Here is a 22446-nt window from a genome sequence, read left to right as displayed (position 1 = left end):
GAGGCCGCAATTGTGCCTGACGAGTCTCCGAGTCCGCTTCGTGCCGCTTGTACCGACCTACGATGTGGAACGAGGTGATATGATTGCAGCCTGAAGTTTGAATACCACAAATTGATCAAGTTGAAGTTGTTGTGTTACATTGTAATGATCAGAATACCTCGTAGGGTAGGTAGTGAAGGATTCCACGCACAATGCAATGACACCACATTCTGCAAACCAGTCCGTAGTGGAATACGCCCACCCTTGATGAATCACCTAGATATCGAGGAGTGAGGATGGGATAAATTATAGGCAGGACTGGCTCGGGACAGCTGATTGGCAAACCAAAGCAAGAGTCAGATGTAGACTCAGCCATGATGGTGACTACGAATCATGCATACTAATGCTGTGACCTGCTTCCAAGTGTGGATCCTGTTGTTACAAGTCGATGCAGCAATTACGAAACCCTGGCGTGCGTCCGTCGCAGGGCAAGGCTTGAGGCTTGACAGGGCAAGTCCAAGGCGGGCTCGCGCGGGTCATAATTGGCGGTGCCAGTGTCACTTACCGTCGCGGCGGCCTAAAGAGCTTCTCGATCTCTCACACAGTCCAAGATCCCGGTCACATATCAACTCCGACGTTCCCATTCTCCTTTTCTACCCTTCGATTCCCACAGTCTCTCTTCAAACAACTTCACACTCAATATTCAACATCAACCGAACTCAACACTTGCCTCTCGAGCTTTCGACCAGCTGCCAACAAGCAAACCACTTCACAGAACAGCCACCACCACACCACCACCATCAAGCAGTCTCAGCCAGGCCTCCACCACCTAGTATATCACTTATCTGACGCCGACATTATTGGAGCTCGCTACTACTCCAAACCATTGGTCTCTCTTCCAGTCTTCTGCCGACAATCAACCAAAATGTTCTCCTGCACCAACCAACCCCGTGGATGCCGCGGACGATGCGATAACGCTGGTGGTAAATGCACAGAATGCAAGGTATGTTTAACCCGTTATTCTTTTGATCTCTACGCAGCACTGACAAGTATCATCAGATGTACAACTTCCGCAGTCGAAACACCAAGCCATTTCGATCAGTCTTCTCACAGCCGCCCAATTTTCGGTCAGGGCTGTTGACTACGTCATCGGAGGCTGATGTCACCATGCCGTTAGACCCTGCAGATGAGGCCCGATAGAGCAACCAGTCAACTTTCTCACTTCACTTCCACCACTTTCAACTGCCACCCAATCCGTCCGACCGCCTACCTTGGCAATTTCCAAGGAAACCGTCATGCGGTCTGCAGCTTGACATGGAGGGTGATGATGATGATGTTCTTACGACTCAGACGACGATTACGACCTTACTCTGAATTGCAGCCTTTCTCGCTTTCTTCTGTGCCAACATGATGCACACTGTTCACGATTACCACTTTTTATCGGATTTAGCATTGGTGTCTGGGGCCATTTTCTTTCACATTTTCTGAGCATATTAGCGACTGGCAACAGATGTACACGATTACTTCTGCATTGATGGACCCGGCATCTCCTTTTTATGCCATGGGTTTTGTAACAACCTCACCACTATTCTTTGGCAAGCGTGGCCTTGCAGTATTAGGTTGCATGAGCGACTTCCTGCGAGATTGCATCTCAGAGCAACAAATCGTACCACTTCGAGCAAAAAGCAGACGACGAATGGACGTCGAAGGGAAAAAGCATTGGGATTGTTAGACGGGGAAGGAACATTGAGTCAGCGGCTGGTTTCCTACTCGTGTACCAACATTGTTCCCAACACTGCATCTCCTATACGCTTGAATTAGTTACAACAGAATCATCACAGCTCCTCGAAGCTTGTGACCAGTTAGAGAACAAATCCAAAAACAGATTAAATCTATCAATCAATGATTTCCCTTCTGCACAGTAGGATCGCGTGATGCACGCTGTGCTCGGTTGCAACCGCCCAGGTCATCTTTCGCCCATATTATGCTGATACAAAATACAATTTGCAAAACAAGTCTTAGCGAATACTTGGATCACTATAACATCACTGATGATCACCACCTGCGCAGCAGCTAAATGCTGCGGGTTTCATGTTGTACGAGCTTGGTGATGCTAAAAATGACATGTTGGCTGCAGAAACGAGAAGTTGAAGTGAGACAAAGGCGTTGAAGGGGCAGTGCTGGGCCTTGGGCAGCTGCAGGCAGGCTCGCAAGCCAACAAGCCCGTAGCTCGCAAGCTGCAAGAATCATCTGTCAACGGTCGGCCTGACCTGCATGATCAACTATCATTTCATTCGTGCTCGTACGGGATATATTTCCTCGTAGATTCGGCTCTTTCCGCTGATCCCCACGTGATGGGATCATCACGACTTGACGTTGGAGTGCGAGTAGCCCGTAGGTGTAGGTACGCATTACGCAGTACTCGGTACGCAGGTTGGGCCCGGGAGCACCTCGGCATAGACATAGAAATGCTGGCTACCGGAAGGCTTATCTCGGGCTCAACAGAGGAGATCTACAGCCCTAAATTCCCAGCTTCCGTTCCAACTCATGTACTCGGTATCGCGTACTAACAAATAGGTAAATTAACAATGAATTTAGCCAGAGACTACCTACCGAGGTACCTACTTGAGACGTCATGTCCCTGCATCTAAGCGAATTCTGGAAGACAACGACATCACTTCGTGTCCAGATCCAAGTCCCTTCCACTTTGCTCGACTTATCAATGCGTGAGAACGAAGAAAGGAACTCTGCTTTCTACAGCGTGACCACCATCTTGTGGTAGAGCATACGCCATGGCATCTCTATGGGATTCATGGGATTCATGTCCTTGGGGAAGTTATGTCAACATCTGCCTCTATCATTAAAATCAAATCCGCCCGACCAGGTAGGTCTGTCACGGATTTCTTCAACATGGCTATGATAGATCTGACGAGTTCTTCTTGGGGAAGACAATTGCTCATTAATCGTGCTTGTCTTGAGCAAGAGCAACCTCTGAAGAAGGAACTCACGATGCTTCAAAGGCACCTACTCGAGGACGGCGCCTTCCCCATCCACATGATGCTGCTACTCATCGTCCATCCAAGCTCCCACCTCCTCTTCCCTTTGTCACATCACATCCCACATCCACTTCCCCAATTAACAACCTGGTCAAATTTTTGGTTACCAGCTCTAGTACTCCAGTATGGTTTTGACCGAGGGTCAGCAAAGTGAGCAGCTGGCTCAAGGCCACGATTGTTACGCGTGCAAACATGCATTTATAGCCGCCGACCGCGCCATGAAGACTTCCTCCTCCTCAGACGAGAACTATGGTGCTCTACCTTCCTCCTACCGCAGGCTTCGGAAGTCGAAATCTATGATAACTTCTAGATCGTCCTACTCTCAACCACGCGGTCACTTCAGTCCTCTCCTTCGTGTCAAGCAATCCATAAGCAGGCTTAGACCTGCATGGAGGCCTCCTGGAATAATTGATCCTGGCCAGGCGGTGACAAAGTCTACACCGTCGAGGTCTTCGGGCAAACAGTCTCGGCCCCTGGACCACCTAGCTCGGCAGTCAAGCCGACGTGGGAAGGAGCCAAGCAGCACGAAGCAGTTGAGTCGGGCTGAGATCAGCTCCTTGCCTAAGCTCAGCGGGCAAAGTATAGCCGAATGTGCAAAGACCAGCTATGGAGATTTTCGTATTCCGGGAGACGACAAGAGTCACATGAAGAAGCTCGGCTTTTCGAAACGAGAGATCTTCTTGATCGGCCGAAAAAGGGAAGAAAGAAATTCGGCGGCCCCAAGCTACCTCAGAGAGGAGAGAACAAAAATTGAGACTACACAAGCGGCATCCCAGAAGCAACCGAGTCCCGCGCCAAAACCATTTTCGAACCACTTCTCTGGAAGCATTTGGGCGACTGTCAAAGGATCCTTGAAAAAAAGGAGCGTGTCGGCCCAATTGCTGGGAACTGAACGTACGCCATCTGAAGAACGGAATATACCTTCAAGCGATAATCATGCCAAAGACCACAAAATTTCCCATCCCTCGGATGTGCTGTCTCCTATGGAACAGGACGAGGCTATCGACTCGCTGGCCAATGACCTTCACCAATCCGCTAGCAGAGAAAGCTTACATTCAAACAACAAGTCCCGTGTTACCAGCTGGACAAACTCAAGCACAACTGGGTCAGTTGCACTGCGTTCTGGACCGCTTGAGCTGAATCGACTGTCCGTGATCAAGGAAGACGGGGGCCCGCATCAACCCTCTTCGTCCGCAGGGCGACATATTGGTGGGGTTAGTCTCTTTCAGGAACCTTTGCAGTCAACGACAGGCGATGGACAGACTCTACTACCTGTTGACAGTCAGCGTATCTACTCGGCATTGATTGAACGAATCAGGCAAGAAGAAGCCGAAATAGAAGACACTGCTGCAGCTTTGAAAGCCTTGAACCAGGAGAGAGCGATTAATACTCCCATATCAATTAGGCAAGAGCCTACCATACGTTTTGTGAAGAGTGATTCGTCCATGACTGGTACAGTCTGTGCAGACACTCAGCCACCATTGAATGACCCGAGCCTTCCTGAAGTCGCTTGTAGCGAAACACAAATACATGGGCAGGCAACGCACGAGCTGCGCGGATATGAGCATCATGACCAGCCGCTGGAATCATTCCCAAGCTTCCTACCGTTCCCTGTTGAGCGGAAGTCCAATCGTCCCAGTCCGTTCCAGCAGATCTTTCGTCATAAGCGCACGCACAACATCAACAACAACCTCAGTGGTGCTGAACGCTACTTATCCGTCAACCCACACTCTGATCCTCCCAACCTTGGTCGACTGCAATTTGGCAACAGCAGTGATGACAGCATCTACTCGCGAGCAACGGATGGTCTGCCGAAATTCAATCACATGTCGTCAGGTGAAAGCGCTGCGAGCTTGATTTGGTCTCCCAACAGGCTTTTCAAATCTAAGTCCATGGTAGAGCCGATGAATACCATGCGGGTCGTGTCCAAGTCACCCTCATCTTTTCAACATTTCTACAATCCAGCAGAAATACAAGAATGCAATCCATGGTTGAGCTCAAGAAATTCTAGCCTAGGATCTCATGCTCGTGAACAAGCTGAAGATGGGGATATTGAATTGAGTCTGCGACATATGAATCTGAGCTCTGACCAGTCCATCGCAGGCACGGAGTCTTCGGCGCCGACTACCACCCACGCAAAAGTTAAAATGATGTTCAGACGTGGCAGGACGCCTTCTGAAAAGCCAAATTATCCACTTTCCATTGATCAGAACAAGCAAGGCCACACAAGCAACAACAGATCAGCAGGTCGTGAGCATAACAAGGAGACCCAGATATTTGGTCACGTTGGCACACCACCACTCAGTACGCCAGGTCGCCTACACTTGCAGGCAGAGATTGGTAGCTGGCATAGAAAGCTCAAGCAGAGTAACAGCGAGGTGCCTTTCAATATTCGGCGAAGCGAACTACACGCAAGTCCGATAAGCAACATGCAGACCGGGTCAGTAACTTTCAGCGATAATGGGGACAGCCCTTCACAAAAAGTCAAGGATCGTTTGGTGGCCCGCTTGAGTCGACCATTTGATATGGATGTCCCACGCCACAACAGACCCTTCGATAGCATGTACCTTGGGAAGAGAACTCCTGGACATGCAGATACTCTAGGCCATAGCCGATTGAGCGTTGCTCCCCGTGAATCCAAGAGCTATGGTGGTCTTCGTAGGCCACCTAAAAACATTCAGGATGATGCTCTTCCAATAGTCACTTCCTCATCCACGACAGTCTCGAGGAGTGCATCCAAGATAGCAAGTTTGTTCAGTGGACGGCGTATGGTCAGCAACTTTCTCAGAACCCGTCGGATAGAAAGGAGTGTGAGTGCAGATGAGAAGGATACATATGCTGGAGGTCCAGCTTTCATCTGAAGATACTGATGTGATATATTTTACGGGCAGACCGACACACTCATACTGGTGGAACTCAATAGCCCAATATGTCAAGTCGTATACTTAGTATTGTTTACTCGGCCTTCAAGCCCAAGTATTCAGTCTACACTTATTGGTCAGAACGAGGACCTTTATCAGGCAGCCAACTAGCCTACTCCTCTCAACAGACCATCAAAACAGTAAATCGTCTGACTTGCTCGTATAGTGACGAGGGTAGAGCATTTGCACAAACTATCTCCCAATATGCTATCCCGGCTCGAAGTTATACTGCCATAACTCTAACCGGTCTACATTGACCTCGTTCTGGTCAAGCTGAGCTGGTCGTTGGTGCTTTTGATCTGATGGACAACTTTACTCTGGTTCAAACTCGACTCCACCCACAAGGCAACCAACCATCGTTTCCTGGAACTCAACTCGAATACAACACATGTGATGGCAATGCCATTCCGTGTCCATCTATCGGTGAAGACGATTGGATATTGACAATTCATATACGATCAAATGGTGCGGCTTTAAGCTGGCTATGCCAGAGGAAGGTGCATTGCTCGCTCCTGCCCGAGTCCGTTGGCTGATATGATGATGCTTACCTTGTCGCAGCTTGGTAAACTGTCGGAGGGTTGTCAACATGTTGTGGAGTGCGCTTCTGATAACCCTTCAAACTTTTCACCATGACTCCTTCAATTATGGTCCTCAATGCTGAAAACTTTTGACTCCATCTTGTTGAGGCAGCAATCATAACAAGGAATTGAAGGGCGAGACCTACCTTTCACCTTTCTCTCCTCCTCCTCCTTCTCTTCTTCTCTTCTTTCCTCCTCCTTTCCAAGGTTCGTCCTATGCTCTCATATCCCCCTTGTTACTCTACCGTGATTGTTACCGTTACTTCTAATGGCGATACAGATTTCGATTCCCAAGACTGCGAGGCACACTGTGAAGGATACTGGACGATCGAAGTTGGGATCTGCTGGTAAGTGAATCTGCCTCAGCCTGCCTCCCCAGGTCCAGCTTCAAGTGCTTCTGATTTCCTTCACCATCTCGATCAATCGTGTTTTCCTTGCTTGTTGTCTGATCCCATCCTGCGCCGAGACAGGCATTCATCAGTGGAAAGACTGACACATGTTCTTTCCCCCCAGACCGTCCTGTCGATATGACAGACAACAGCGAATTCGACCTGAGGAGGCGTTTGCGAGAAGCCAGGGCTCGCCCATGGCTGACCAATAGCGTTGTCCGAAGACGGTCAACAACGGAGACTTCTGCTGGTCAGACTAAGAGTTTGGATGAGCCTAAACCCTCTGTCAGTACCATCGTGACGGCTGTTCCTGCGTCATGCCCTCCGAGGCCCACCTCAGGCACTTCGGAGAAGCAGAAGACGAAGCCGGAGAAAGCCCCCAATGCTGTGGCGAAGGCGAAAGCCCTAGCTCGTTCAGCGGGATCGAAGATCCCAGTCTGGGTAGGCCTATCTTGTGCATTCTCACGCTGCTCTCTCCAGCCGGATGGTGTAGAGACAAAGGACAGACCCGCCGCTCATCCTACGGTCACGAAGGATACACCGGCGTCCAGACTCCCAGTTCGTGTTTGGAGGTCGATTGCTTCGTGTCGGCCTGCATTGCCGCAGGTACGGCGTCGCAACACTCCGAATGCTCATGCTGGGGCGTTAAAGGACAAGGGTGCAGGCAAAAATATCCTACGGAAAGGCATCACAACGATCACTTTACAGATTCCAGGTTTCAAGAGCAAGGGGCTTGTTCGGGAGGGGGTAAAACCTCGACCGATCCTCAAGCATCGAGCCACACACTTGGATGGCGCTGAGTCTTCACCTCTGCTTTCGATTGGCCAAGGAGTGAAATCCGAACCCAAGAAGAAAGTCATGTGGAGCGAGAAGCTGATCACCCAATACATTCCCAAAGGGGGGGAAACTCCTCTAGCGTGGGAGTGCAAGGGTTGCAAGCGGGACGATTGCAATTGTGCACGGGCAATTGCAGACCGAAACTCGATGGATTTGTCGTTCCATGGATGGTTGAGAAATCAACTCGCGCTTGGTTACGACAATATCAATTACCCGGTGAGAAGTGCGAAGGTAGTGAAGGGTGAGCTGCTCTTTGAGCTGCTAACTCTCGAATCACCGCCCGAGTAACGAGTACTGGAGGCCAAGTGTGGTAAGTTCCCTTGCTTTGCCATGGCATTCAAACACGCTGACCCCAAATACCAGGCGAGGGTCAACAGGTGGTTTGAGGTTTTCGGCAGGGCTATTGCTGATGACGGATGCTGCTTGATGGCCGGTGAATCCTTGGACGCTTGGATTCACTTACTTGCAAAATCATCATGTGGATGCGAAGGAGCAGGGGACACGTAACCTGGGTGCATTGTTTTTGTCTTTTCGGAAAAAAGTCCAGAAAATTGGTCGGATGAGTCGACGGCCTCGGAAACCAACCAAAAAAACTTGAATACTCACAAAACGGTTCTTCGAGGGCTTTTGCTTTCGGAGACCATCACCAAAAACTTGAAAATTCAGCATATCATCAAAAAAAATCACAAAAACTCGGAAAATGGTCAATAGGGGCTTTTGCTCTGAGACCGCCAAAAAATGCTTTGGTTGTTGGGTGGTCGGTTGGAGTTTTGTTTTGATTGTCGTTTGTGTCGTTGGAGGGTGGGATGGTCGACACGGAGCAAGATGACTTTCTTGCATTTGCAGATCGACCAGGTTACGTGAGGAGGACAACAGATTGAAATGCCATCATTCTCGCAGGTGTCGGATCGGGTCTAAATGGAAGTTTGGGCTGAATAGGGTTCCGGTTATCTTGAGTTGTACGATGTCGACATTTGCCTTGCTGGGACAGCCACCTTCTCGTGGTGCAGGGTGTTAAGCCGGTGGAAGCTGGTGAACAAGGAGCTGTCGTTGGGGAATGGAGGGAGATAGGTGGAGATGGGTGATGGGTGGTGATGGGTGATGGGTGATGGTATGTGGTATGTGGTATGATCGGATACTGCTACAATGTTCATAAGTTCAGTACCTTGTTGAAAGTCATATGTGGAACACAAAAGAAGAAATGAAAACATTTGATATAAAACTTCAAGCTTTCCACTAGATTGTTCCGAACTTCTGTGTGCATAATCGAAGGAGGAGAAAGCTGACCTGACATTGCATCTTCATAAGCACCTACCTGCCCTTGCCCCTACGTCGCAATGTAGTGATCCAAGTTTGACACGTGCGGCTAAATAACAAAAGACTTTGTTCGCTCACCTCGCGCTTAGAGTGCAAGCTTGAAATCCTACTGACCGGTGATGGACGGTATCTTAGGTAGGTGGGTGTGGTGTGTCGACTCTGATTAAAGTGACTCCGTATACCAGAGATCCACCTCGACACAGAGCCAACAAGGAACTTGAGCGTTTGGGAAATGTCCCTTCGCCGTGGCAGCGGGACATTTGCCGGTGTTGAGAGGTGCTGGGGAAGATTCGGTCCTGCAGGTCACTAAATCCGAGAAACCGGTGTGCGTCGTGACTAGTAGTGCCCATTGATAAACGAAACATACCGGATTTGTGCCTGTAAGGCTCCCATGCTTTTGGTCTGCTAGGTCTTTTGGTTTTGAAGTTTCCCTTTTGCCGTAGGATCTGGAACATGGAACGCGCGACTTCGCCAGTCCGGTCACCAGACATCCAATAACATATCTACCGCCAGGAAAGGGGTTGCTATTGCCTCGCGAGAAATTCAGGCTGGAAAGGCGTCTTCGATGCAGACCAGTGAGACCAGCAGTGACGCCGATGGGAATACCTGTCGACCAGAGCCCACTCTCAGGTGGAAAGTCGTGGCGATCCTGCTCGTCACTGCCATCGGATTCGGTTCTCGGTGGAGTTCGGGCATCGCGGGCCGGGCGCCATGAAATCGACGCTCAAGACGGAATTGCACATCATCGACAACACGCAATTTTTGCACTTCTGGAAGCCAGTGAGGATTTCATGGTCCCCGCTCTGATTCTTTTCAGTCGCTTGTTGACTGACAGGGTTGGCGGAGCTGGTGGGTAGATACCAAGAGAGAAAGAGAGATTCTGGATCGCCGTCCGCTGTCGGCAACTCAACTTGCAGGAGCCATCCTTTTATGGAAACGCAATATATTCCATCGGGTCCATGTTGATCGTCACGGCAGCATCAAGTTCGCTCTTATCGTTTCATGATCGCCGGGAGAATCGTCGCAGCGCGGGGTGATATCTCGACGCAGTTCGCACAGTATAAAATCTGGTTCCCTCCCTATAGCGGGTTCGCATCAAAGTAAGTGGATCCCTTCTGCTTGATCAAGCATGACTGATCGCTGAACAGAGTACTGGTGCATGCCACTGGTTGCACCAGGCTGTTCGGACAAGAATTAACATGTGAGCAGCATCAACATCATCGTCCGTGTGGTCCAGATATGTTGGCGAGCAGACCTATGGCCTAGCAATAATGGCAATGACAATCATGGTTCACAATGATTGCCAAGGATGCACAAATATATTGATATATCCATATTCCCGTCCATGGCCGTTGTCACGTGATTGGGAGGACGATTCGTGCGAGAAAATCGAGGATCGCTGACGGCACTCGGGCGAAAAGTCACATGCATAATCGACCAGCAATGGACTAGGCTGCGCAGATAGTCCGTCGCGCTGCAGCCACGCGTCGGAGAAGTCTAAATTGCAACATGTCGAGATAAATATTTGGTAAGCTCATCGATGCTGCAATTGTAAGCAGACTTGAAAGGTTTCGTCCTGGTCCCGATGGGTGGTAAGACGTAGACAAGATAAATATGGAATGGGAACTGGGAAACATGCATGATGAGGCCTCCAGTTCATTGTTCCTCTTGAATTTCAGCCGCCGTGTGTCTTGTCTCACCTTCAGGCTTCAGCTTTGGCCATTCAATTACCCTCAAGGACGAGTACTCGTACTCTTGGAATCTTCCCCCCCGTCCGTCTCCACTCAACAAGCCCAACCTTCCCGCCGCTACTGCTCCTCATCGGCCACCGCGTCCAAATTTCTCCGTCGCTGACGCTTTTTATTGTTGTCCCTCCTCGATTTTTCTCCTGACCATCCCTTTCACACTCCTGTACGCTCACTCATCGCTCATCACCGTATACTCCCTCTTCTCCCTGTCTCATCATTCGAACAAGCAGTCATCATGTCTGATCACCAGATCGTCATCATCGGCGCTTCCTTCGCCGGCCTTACCGCCGCCCACGGTCTCCTGAAGACCGTCCTTCCAACCATCTCAGGCAAGAAGTTCAAAGTGGTCCAAATCGCCCCCAACGAGGAGTTCTTCTGGAAGATCGGTGCTCCTCGACTTATCGCCAACCCCTCCTCCCTCCCTTTCGAGAAGGCCCTCCTTCCAATTGCCTCTGCCTTTGAACAGTACGGTCCTGAAAAGTACGAGTTCATAAAAGCATATGTCACATCGATCGATGCCTCCACCAAGACAGTCCACACCAGCACATCTACTGCTGTTCGATATGACTCTCTCATCATTGCATCAGGAACCAGCTTTGCCACCCCAATCTGGAGTGTCTCTGATGGCACCGAGGCTACCAAGAATGCCATTGCAGACCTGCATCAGCGACTCCCTGCTGCCGAATCTATTTTGATCGCTGGTGGAGGTGCTGCAGGTGTCGAGACTGCTGGCGAGCTCGGCGAACTCTACGGGACCAAGAAGGAAATCACCCTCCTGTCAGGTACCACCAACCTTCTGGCCAGCCTTCAAAACCAGAAGATCGGACAGAATGCAGCCTCCCGTCTACAAAAGCAAGGTGTCAAAGTCATCCATGATAGCGTTCGCGTGGTTGAGCACACCAAGGCGAATGGCAAGGACGTCTTGAAGTTGAGCAATGGAGAGACCAAAACAGTGGATGTCTACATTGAAGCCACGGGAGACAAGCCCAACACCAAATTTGTACCTCAAGAGTGGTTGAACGAAAAGCAAAAGGTCAAGGCTGACCCTCAGACCCTTCGTCTCGACGTACCAGGCGTGACCGATGTCTATGTCTATGGATCTGTCGGCTCTTACTCCAATGGCTCTGTTGTGGACGTCCAGTTCGCCAAGGGTGCATTCCTGGAGAGCATCCGCAGTGATCTTTCGGGAACTGGTAAGTGGAAGTTTCAATGTTACACAGACAGAGTCACTGACAATAATACAGCACCCGGACCTCGTACCAAGAACGTCTACAAGAAAATTGCCAGCGACATGATGTTCGTGCCCATCGGACCCAACCAAGGAGTTGGTGTTGCATTTGGTTGGGGAGTCCCGAGTTTCATTGTCAAATTTGCCAAGGGCAAGGATTTCATGATTGGAAAGGCACTCGCGACTGTTCAAGGCACAGCTTAGAGATCGCCAAGGTGCGAGATGGTCTGATTAGAAGGGGATTTGTTTTGAGCAACAACGTTTCATACGTAGAGATACCCAAAGTGTTAGGATTGGCGACAGCCCAGGTGTACTGTATCTTCAGAGCGTCATATGGGTCTTGCGAATGCACGGTAACAAACGGCATAATAATTGACAGAATCAATGCTCTTTGAATTGTCTAGATATTATGTAATTACTGAGGATCACTGAGCTCCGGGTATTCTCGCTATCAACAATAATATATCGATCCCAGCATCGGATGATGCACCTACCTTCCAATGTTGGAGAGAAGGCGCGACTAACGTCGTTGGGGCGGCTCGCGAGTTTTTCCGATATCGCGCAGTCATGGCAGGAGCGCCCTAGGAGCTTTCCCCCATGTTGCCAAAATAAAAAAAAAAGGTCCATCTACCATCAGCAGCAAGATCGATCGAGTACACTGGTTCTTCATTTTGGTGCATTTGTGCTTGACGACAACTTCACTTGGTCTTCTATTTCCGCCTGCTTTGACAGCCTTCAAAATGTTAAATCGGGCCGTGTTCTCAGCTTCTTCACATGCTTCCAGCACCGGTACAATGCGGAGTAGCTGTTTAACCCGACCACTACTACGACAGTTAAGAAGTCCTGCTCTGCGCTTCTACTCTTCTTCCCTGAAATCTCCACTACGACCTCTTACTGCCACTGCGATACCCTCTCGAGTCTCTGTCCCCACCAACAAAGCATTTAGCACTACCACAATCATGGCCAAGTCCACGAGAACAGAGACCGATGCCTTTGGTCCCATCGAGGTCGAGTCCGACAAGTACTGGGGTGCTCAGACACAAAGGTCACTGGGAAACTTCAATATCAATCAACCACAAGATCGCATGCCGGAAGGTGTCGTGCGTGCTTTTGGCATATTGAAAGGTGCTGCCGCTACCGTCAATATGAAATATGGCCTGGGTATGTTTGGAGCTTCACACTGGTCAAATTCGAAACCCCGCTCTGACACATTTCGCAGATCCCAAGGTTGGTGAAGCTATTCAGCAAGCCGCCGCCGAGGTCGCAAGTCTGAAATTGATCGATCACTTCCCCCTTGTTGTCTGGCAGACCGGTTCTGGCACCCAGTCCAACATGAACGCAAACGAGGTCATTTCCAACCGTGCCATCGAGATCCTTGGCGGCGAATTAGGTAGCAAGAAGCCCGTTCATCCAAATGACCATGTCAATATGTCCGCCAGCTCCAACGATTCCTTCCCTACCGTTATGCACATCGCCGCCGTGCTCGATTTCGAACAGAAGCTGATTCCCGCTCTGACAAACCTGCGAGACGCTCTGCAGAAGAAGAAGGAGTCATTCGACCATATCATTAAGATTGGTAGAACACACTTGCAAGATGCTACACCTCTGACCCTCGGACAAGAATTCAGTGGATATGTCGCCCAACTAGACCGGAACCTTGAAAGAATTCAGTTTGTCCTTCCCCATCTCAGGCAATTAGCCCAGGGCGGAACCGCCGTTGGTACTGGGCTTAACACCTTCAAAGGCTTCGCCGAAGGTATTGCTGAAGAGGTAACTAAACTGACAGGTACTGAATTCGTTACCGCCCCAAACAAGTTTGAGGTGCTTGCTGCTCATGATAGCATCGTCGAGGCTTCCGGAACTCTCAACACGCTGGCATGCAGTCTTTTCAAAATCGCTCAAGATATTAGATATCTCGGTTCAGGTCCTCGTTGTGGCTTGGGTGAGCTCATTTTACCCGAGAATGAACCTGGCAGTAGTATCATGCCTGGCAAGGTCAATCCCACTCAGTGCGAAGCCTTGACTATGGTCGCCGCCCAAGTTATTGGCAATCACACAGCTGCCACAGTCGGAGGTCTTAGTGGACAATTTGAGCTAAATGTTTTCAAGCCTTTATTGATCCGAAACCTTCTACACAGTGTCAGAATTTTGTCTGACTCCATGAATGGATTTGTGGACCACTTAGTTGTCGGTCTACAGGCCGATGAGAAGAGAATCGGCACTCTCCTCCATGAAAGGTTTGTTTGTCCTAATTGTTTTCTGAAAATTCTTGCTCACAATTCGTACAGTCTTATGCTTGTCACTTGTCTCAACCCGGTCATTGGTTATGATATGGCATCGAAAGTTGCCAAGAATGCCCATAAGAGGGGCTTAACGTTGAAGCAATCAGCTTTGGAGCTGAAGGCAATTTCTGAGGAAGATTTTGACAAATATGTTCGACCAGAGCTCATGCTGGAACCCAGTGAGAAAAAGTAAAGACCTCTGCTCAAGTATCGAATGGTACTGTGGGACAACGTATTCCACTCGGGACCTTCATTGGTTCCATGAATTGAAGTCGAAGATGACTCTTCTTTGTATAGCAAGCCTACGACCAGTTACTGGAATTCGCAGATGTTGAAATCAATACTATTTTTCCCATATACCGATTCCTGTCGAAAATTTTGTCTCCCAAGCGCTCGATGAGAAACACTAGCTGATGAAACATAACCAACGAACCGGAAATGCAGTCCGAAGGGTTGGCTTAACCCGACCCAAGATCGTCCCGCCTATTGTTGTCTGGGTGGCATGCCTGGCATCCTGAACAGCCAGGATTCTCCGACTGAAATACAAGAGAAAGCCCTGAACCACCATCTGCAGGATGAGATTGGCCGGCAGCTCCAGAAGCCAAACGCAACCAAATCGGAGATCAACAAATCTTCGACGACAACTCTTCCATGGGTGGTTGATCACGTTAACAATAGCTACCCATGGCCTTTGCTGTTGCTCGGAGAAGGGCCTGAGCGCTGCTGAGACTAGTGTACAGTACTTCCGGGCAACTGCCGGCCGATGATCACCGTGAAGATCCGATTCCACATCGACATGCGTGCAAGTGTGCCTCTTTGCAGATCTGTCTGATCAGAGATCAGTAGAAATTCGTCAATCTGGAAGCCTCACTGCGTTGCAGCCACGAGCTTCGCTCTCCACCAAATGGACACTAAAACCGTACTTTTATTGGGCATTGTTCTCGCTCAGAGAGAGCGAGAGTCTATGTACCTGTCGCAAAGGGTATCAGCTCTCCTTTTAACCAATCCACGAATGATGTTAGAGCCCAGTTCAGGCTCTAATCACAAGTAAGACCTAAAAAGCCTGGCAAATCCACGTAAAGATTCTCGGAACAGCTCCGCGTGGGCAGAACACTCCATGTGAGGACAGCGCAAGCCTTCAACGATGGTCGATCAACGACTTCCCATCACTCTTCCGGAAATGCCATGTGGTGGTCACCACGGGTCAGACTTTCCTCTCTCTGACCCTCAAGCAGCGGCCTCCACCGTAGGCAGGCCCTTGCCAACTTACGTTACCCTTAGCTTCCTCATGGACTGTCTCCTACTACTGCAACGCAGGTAGTGCCATCCCTGCCAGCATTGGTCGCAGACTATTTTGGCTCTCGACGCTTGCATTAAGCTCACAGCGCACGGCTTGAAGATCAGACTGCTACTGTCGCTGGATGGGATGCTTGCAGATCTACCATTCCGAGACCAATGGTACCAAAAAGACCTGTCTAAATACTTTTAATGGTCAACGGCTCATTCACTGCTCACTCTACAAGAACAGGCGCCCACAGACAGAACACGCCTTGATACAGGTCAGGCTCAGTGCAGTGCGTGAACCCGGGAAGGCCCTTAAAAGCCTCTTCCTAGGCCTACTTTCAGAATGAACCTCTAATTGGAACAAGCCAATGCGCTATTCTCTCAATTCAAGCTGTCGATCCTCTGGCATCATTCGCTGCATCACTAGATCATTGCTCTTCCGACTCCATTGCAAGCCCTGGCTTCACTCTACGCTATCTAATTAATGCCATGCTCCACAGAAAGGGTTCCAGAATGCTTATTGCATGCAGAAATGCACGAGCCATGCACATCATGCATGCACGAATATATGTTCCAGCCGACCACTCGTCACCGTCAGTACATCTGAATGCTACTAAGGTAGCTGGGGGCATTAGTTTACGGCCACGTGGGACGAGGGGAGTAAGGATGGGTTAAGCTTGTTGGTAGCAACACTAACTAGTTTGTCGGTGGTGAGAGACTTTCCCTGACCCAGATTGGCGTCCGCCAGTCTTACCTACACGATACATTTCCGAGCTGCTTCCTTGATCAACGGTCGCGTTCGGTCATTAGATAGCTTCAAGACCGAGCATCAGAAGACCACGCTTGGTCTCTGTGTCGAATATCACCTGATGAGACGGATCGCACCTGCTCTTCTTAAGTCTGATTACCATCTTTATGGGTTTGCCGGACTCATTCCTATTAATTTCTCCCCAGCCTATCAACTGGCATTTCCTGTCATCATGCACGATGAGACAGATTACTTAACGACAGACAGGCCTTTTATACAGCTTATTTCTCTGCGTCGGTGACAAAAGGCCAGCAGGACAGGTAAAAACCCAATGCACGTCAACTACAGCAGATGAAGCTATTTCACTACAATCAAGGTGTGGTCAGTTTGCTCCGACACCATCCAAGCTAGGATCGAGCCGATGGAGGAATAACAACAATGAACCACTGAATCCACGTTACTAGGCTACGCGATTCTTTGCACTGTTTGGGGAAAATCGGTCAGTGAATTGGCACGAGCATCCGCTTATGACTCCAGTAGAATCCACTTTACGATTGGTGCTATCTGGGGAATTTGCGAGTAGTCTCGTAGTACAGTGTCACGATCGATAACTTAATCTGTTTTTCCAAGATCTTTGCAGGCCATTCGAGAGGACTGCGAATGAATAACTAATTATATGGGGCGCATAGTCCGGAACTGGCGAGTGCTTGACCTGATGAGATCGACCGGAACTGATGCACCAGCACTAATATCGGACCATTGAGGGTACAAGATGCTTCATGGACTATGTATCATCACTCAGAAACCAGGATTGAGGATAGCAACATGGGGCGTGGGACAACCACCCAAAGACTTTCTATCCGTATGGATATCTACCAGCACTGGGATCCTGACCAAGTGGCTCCATGAAGCAGTACGAACCAAACGATGAGTACCTCGTAGCAGTACATCACTACTTATGATTTGGGCATCGACTCTGCAGTTAGCTCGCTAACTAGCTAGATATGCTTCATGTTCACCTAAAGAACTACTGGCACTAGTTAATAGTACCATACGAAGCAATAGTTAACCAGATACCACCTCAGGGAGACGGACATGTATCCCTGTCTTTGTATATACACATGTAAATATGATCCAACCATGTTCTGTGAGTGGGAGACTGAAAAACAATCGAATCAAACCCAGCTCACCATCGCTCAGACCTTCACACAAGAATGAGGACACCAGGCCCTCGATAAGCCACCGCAGCATCTTCAGCTGATGATGTTCGGAGCAAAGCCCCAAACACGAATGAGACGTCCACTTTCGCACGAATCTGGGCATCGTCGCCGCTGTCATCTTCTTCCTTGTTCCCCGTGGCCTGACAGCGCAGTGGAACCTCTTCACCAGATCCACCGCTCCTCCATAAACACGAAGGGCTCCATTTTGAGGATCCAGGCCACAATTATGGGGACAAGTTATCGAACGGCGCGGCGCCAGACTCTCTCGTCAAGTCAGGGATCTGCGTGGATTCCCCAGCTTGTCGCCGTGGAAGGGACAGTTTGTGTGTCTTTCTTCCATCAATTTCTTCTGCACGAAAACTGGGCCAGAGATGAAAGTGAACACTCGCGATCCTCAATCACAGGGGGGCATCAGGCTGACCCTGAATGTCGAGCGGTGGGTGGTGACGGCGGAACACGAGCAAGGCGTTTCGGAATGAACCGCGCACGTGATCGTGCGATCAATCTTATCTTATCTTGCCGATGACCTGCCCAACTTAAGCTTAGATCATGGGGGCGGCCCGCCCTGACTAAGCTAGTCTAGCGGCACTCTTAGGCTGACTTTCGGCTTTTGATCCACACTGTCATGTCATGTGCGCGCCAAGCCACATGCGTACGTGGGCTCGTGTTCTCGTCTCACCCCTGTCCTTTCATCCCGTACATGCATGGCCAAACCTGCGGTAAGAAATGTGTGCAAGTGATTGTTTTTGGAGCCTTGGTACGGATAGAAGTCATCGTAATCGACAGAAGTTTATAGAAATTGATGCGAACCCATGCAGTGGCTGCTGCATCATGACATTATCCACCGTCGCACTTTTTAAACAAATCTGGAAATTGCCCACAACCCGAGACAATAACAGGGCAGTTGACGATCACGAGGTCGTTCCCTCATACTCCGTACACGACCGTGCATGTTTGTACTACACAGGACATGGGTTTCCAGCCATCAGACCACACTACACACACGCCCAACCTCAATATATCTGTATACCGGGTGTCCATAGTAAATTCGCAGGCCATGCCAACACCATCATGAAGCCACCAGAGAACCAAGGGTGCAGCACGCTTGCCAAATGAGCATTTGTCCCTGCGTGAACATTCTGCTGGTCGACTCGAGCTTCTGCAGAATAAGGTATAGGTTGACTCACCTCTGCAACTTTGGAAAAAAAAGGGCAGGAAGTCTGCCACTGGCATAACGTTGTCGGCAAATAAGTTGGCGCGTATCCAAAAAGGAAAATTTGATGCCACGGAAGTTATCCGATAAGGTCGCCGAATCAGGCAAGCGTACGTTCATCTCCCACCTGCCAGTTGCGCGCCGACAACCTTCTTTTCCACGGCGGGAAGAGCCGTTTGGAAGGTTGCCAGTACTACTGCTGTGCTTGCCATGGTGTGCTTTGCGTTCAACTTTATTGTCGACATGATCGGCAGCCAAGTTGTTATTCAACGGAACACAACTGCGAGCCCCACACCGAGCCGAAATCTTGCATGGAGGTATTGTTTAGGTGGGGGCGGGAGCCGAGGCAAGAGGGTTTCCAGTGTCGAGATATCAACATCAAGTACTTCCTAATGGTGGCCGTAGAATGGTTCCCATGATATCGAGTTCCACTAGGATTGGTTATAGTCTTTACTGGCAAACACGGTCGAGATTCAGGACTTGCAACTTTCAACTTGCATCTCGCGGTCGAGGGGATATTCCCATCGATTGGAACCCATCTGGTCAAAAGTATTAGGGTTTCTCCCGTCAGCGCCGGAGACTTGACGAATAGTAACCTTGAATAACCTAAGAGCCTCCGGGGCACTCTTCGGCACCCTTTGGCACCCTTCGGCCCATGAGATTCTAATATCTTATCCGTATTTCACATCCGCGGCGTCGGGCTAGAGGCCGCGGAAGTGGTTTCCTGTCACGAACTCCCAAAGCTCCCATCCACCTTTCCAGCCCATGTAACTCAGGCGATGTTGAAACTCTGGTCTGAACAAAGTATACTTGCTATTTTTCGTTGATTTCCGAGGCCGACGATGCTTTGTAAATGTGAAGGACTCAAGCATGATCTTTGTGAGAGATAGAGGGAGCGCGCTGCAGACAGTCCCTTGTCAAACGGTAGTGCCAGCGGAAAGACTCTCGATTGGGCCGCTTAACTCCCAATCATAGGGCTATTATTCTTCCATCACGCATCATCGAAAGTTTAACACCACAAACACGAATCGGCTTCTCGGTATATCACTTGAGAGAGTCACAACATGTTTCGTTCGGATCAGGGTCGCTCCGAGCTTCCTAGCAAAACGGTTATGCAAAGGTCTTGCGCCCGTGACTTGTGAGTAGCACGAGTAAATCTGGGAGGGAGTGGTGCTACCTTTTCTGTCTTGCGTTTGAAAGATCTACCCATGATGGTATTAATCATATTTGATTGCACGGACAAGACCGATTCAATATTGGCTTCGGGATCGGGATTTCATGGTCCATCTCGATCGACGGAATTCCCGAGCCCCGACGGTTACGTTGCGATTGGTCCGGTTTGCAACCCGAAGGAAAGGGCCAGCGCATCCGTCCCTAACAGATTGAGCCCGATGGATGCCATGTTGTCCGATTTGTTGTGCACGGGAAGCCCTGTACTCGGACACTGTGGATGTCAAATAAGCCATATTCAGCATGAGCGACTGATCTAACAAAGGAAGAGGGCAACTCTATCTCCTCGTAGTCCAATTGCTGTCCACGGACTGAAGCTTGGCGGAAAGCCACTTGATGCTGGACGAATGGTGAAATACTCCGTACTGTTGGCCTTTGCTCCATTCGAACCCCGTCGTATATGCAACCAGCACCGCTCAACAATGGCTGGACTTATCCACGAGAATCAACCCTTATCCGTGGTCATTTATTCTGTGCGGGTCTCATGCACACAACAGCTTGGCTCACGAGAACGAGCCTCCAAATGCAGGGTAGCGTTTCATCTCCATTTGAAGTCGTCGTGTTGTTTGAAGACGTGAGCCAAGGGCTCGGTAAGGAACACAGAGGCTCAGTACGGAGGTTTCCCTAGCAAATGCAACAATAAGCGCCGGATGGGAAGGCTGGAAGTTAAATTGCCATGAGCGCTACATGAGTTCATTGGTTCGATTGTTGGTCCTCAGCGGTTTCCCACTAACGGCATTCAATGACCTACGGAGGAGAGCTGAAGTTCATCATTAGGACAAGGTGCAAAGCCAAGTTCTCCATTAAGTGCTTCGTAACGTACTTCCTGAATGAGAGTCTAGAATCATGAGGCCTCGATAATACCGACAAGCCAGCTACTTGCCAGTTTCACAGGTCTGGTGGGGAGACGGCTCGAGAATCTCGTGTTCCCTAGTGGTTTGGCGTTCTTGAGTTGTTTCAGAACTTTAGATGACAACAGCACCTGGCAAATGCATCAAGAATGACCACAGATTCAGAATGTGCTCAAATATCGGGGATAATAATTCCTACTTTCGCTTACTTAGATTTCGGCAAGATTCCGAGCCATATTGTCGATCAGATCAATGTCAAGTGATGCCAGAGGGGGTATTCGCGAGATAGAACCGATGAATTGAGCCCTTCACCCGAGTGCATTGGTCAGGCTGAAGGACACGACCGAGCGAATAGAGTGAATGAATCTCTTGTCCGATTGGCTACCATGAGGCAGGGTCTCATCCGTACGAGTCGAGGCCAGTTGAGTTCAACTCTAACCAAGTTTGTGGAAGTGCACAAGTAGTAGAAGGGTCGTAACTCGCTTTCTTCTCAGTCTGGTATGCAGCCCTGATGAGCGCCATTCCATGGAGGAAAGGCGACAAGCATCTTACCGCTATTCTGTGATGATGAATCTTCATGAATCTTCATGAATTCAAGAGGAAGGTCGATACGCTGCAGCAACAAGGGTAGGCAAGGATTAATCTGACGGGCTTCCCACATGTATTTTGTTTGCTCCCAAATGAGTGCCGCAGACGTAGCCAGGAGGAGATTACAGAGTTGCACTTCGAACATTGCACAGTTTGGCCATTGAAGAGGTACCTACAAGGCACTCGTTCCCAATCATGACGAGGGGTGGTGAAGAGTGATTATACTCGTAAGAGTAGCTGAAGCCTAGCTTCGAGTGGTCCCTGTCTCCATTCTCCGGGCATGCCACATTGGTCCTGGAAGATGGCACTACTGATGTCACTTGGTTCGCGTCAACCCGCGTGCCATTTGGCGAAGAATACCAAAGGTTTACCGGGATTGACAGCCATGCCTATTTAGGTAGCGTTCGGGCGGCGGCTACTCCTTGGCAACAATCCACAATCAATCGCCTGCTGGCGATAAAAAAAGCCTTCCAGAAGAAAAAGCAAGAAAAGTGTGGCTGCATGGAAATGCATGAAAAACACCACCTCCGTCAATGTGAGCTGAAGATTATCTTCCGTGGACATGGGCGTAACTTTGTGATTGGTTTCGGGAGCCATGGATATTGGTGATGTTACAGTGTTGAGCCAGTGGCATTCTGAATTCCGTACTCAGAGGACTTGGTTCACAGCCGTGATATTGATGTCTTCCAGACTGGCCGAAAGACATTACAGAGTAGACGCTCATGGTTGCAAATCATTTCGAGGGACCACTCACGAAGGTTCCATGCCCAGCCTGATCCGGAAGATCCCTACGGCCTCACTTCCGCTCGATGGGCTAAGGACGAGGTACTCCATGCTGGCCAGTTCTGCATTTGCAGTAGTGCCCTGCCACGTGAGGTGAGGGCCCCCATTATTGCGGACAATCGTTAGAGGCGGCGTTTCTTGGAAGCGGGTCATTTTCAAATTCGAATGTTCTTGGAAAGTGTGGACATGCGATT

At 49.7% G+C, this 22446-nt stretch overlaps 4 protein-coding genes across 4 annotated transcripts; all 4 read left to right on the top strand.

Moving 5' to 3' along the window:
• Window positions 1–3160: 3160 nt before the first annotated feature.
• Window positions 3161–5896, top strand: LTR84_001021 (uncharacterized protein; the record flags this gene model as incomplete). The annotated part of the gene is made up of 1 exon (XM_064844649.1): window positions 3161–5896. The coding sequence occupies one exon, from the start codon at window positions 3161–3163 to the stop codon at window positions 5894–5896; it is 2736 nt and encodes a 911-aa protein (XP_064712509.1).
• Window positions 5897–7061: 1165 nt separating this feature from the next.
• LTR84_001020 (uncharacterized protein) lies at window positions 7062–8048 on the top strand (the record flags this gene model as incomplete). The annotated part of the gene is made up of 1 exon (XM_064844648.1): window positions 7062–8048. One exon carries the CDS (start codon window positions 7062–7064, stop codon window positions 8046–8048), a length of 987 nt encoding a protein of 328 aa, XP_064712508.1.
• A 3012-nt stretch (window positions 8049–11060) lies between these two features.
• LTR84_001019 (uncharacterized protein) lies at window positions 11061–12257 on the top strand (the record flags this gene model as incomplete). The annotated part of the gene is made up of 1 exon (XM_064844647.1): window positions 11061–12257. One exon carries the CDS (start codon window positions 11061–11063, stop codon window positions 12255–12257), a length of 1197 nt encoding a protein of 398 aa, XP_064712507.1.
• A 590-nt stretch (window positions 12258–12847) lies between these two features.
• Window positions 12848–14528, top strand: LTR84_001018 (uncharacterized protein; the record flags this gene model as incomplete). Its single annotated transcript, XM_064844646.1, has 3 exons — window positions 12848–13214; window positions 13273–14290; window positions 14342–14528. The coding sequence occupies 3 exons, from the start codon at window positions 12848–12850 to the stop codon at window positions 14526–14528; spliced, it is 1572 nt and encodes a 523-aa protein (XP_064712506.1).
• Between the last annotated feature and the right edge of the window lie 7918 nt (window positions 14529–22446).

The sequence above is a fragment of the Exophiala bonariae genome (assembly GCF_035927105.1).
Source record: "Exophiala bonariae strain CCFEE 5792 chromosome Unknown scaffold_1, whole genome shotgun sequence".
Taxonomy (NCBI): domain Eukaryota; kingdom Fungi; phylum Ascomycota; class Eurotiomycetes; order Chaetothyriales; family Herpotrichiellaceae; genus Exophiala; species Exophiala bonariae.
The sequence above is the reverse complement of the archived record's forward strand: the minus strand, read 5'-3'. Positions and strand labels throughout refer to the sequence as shown.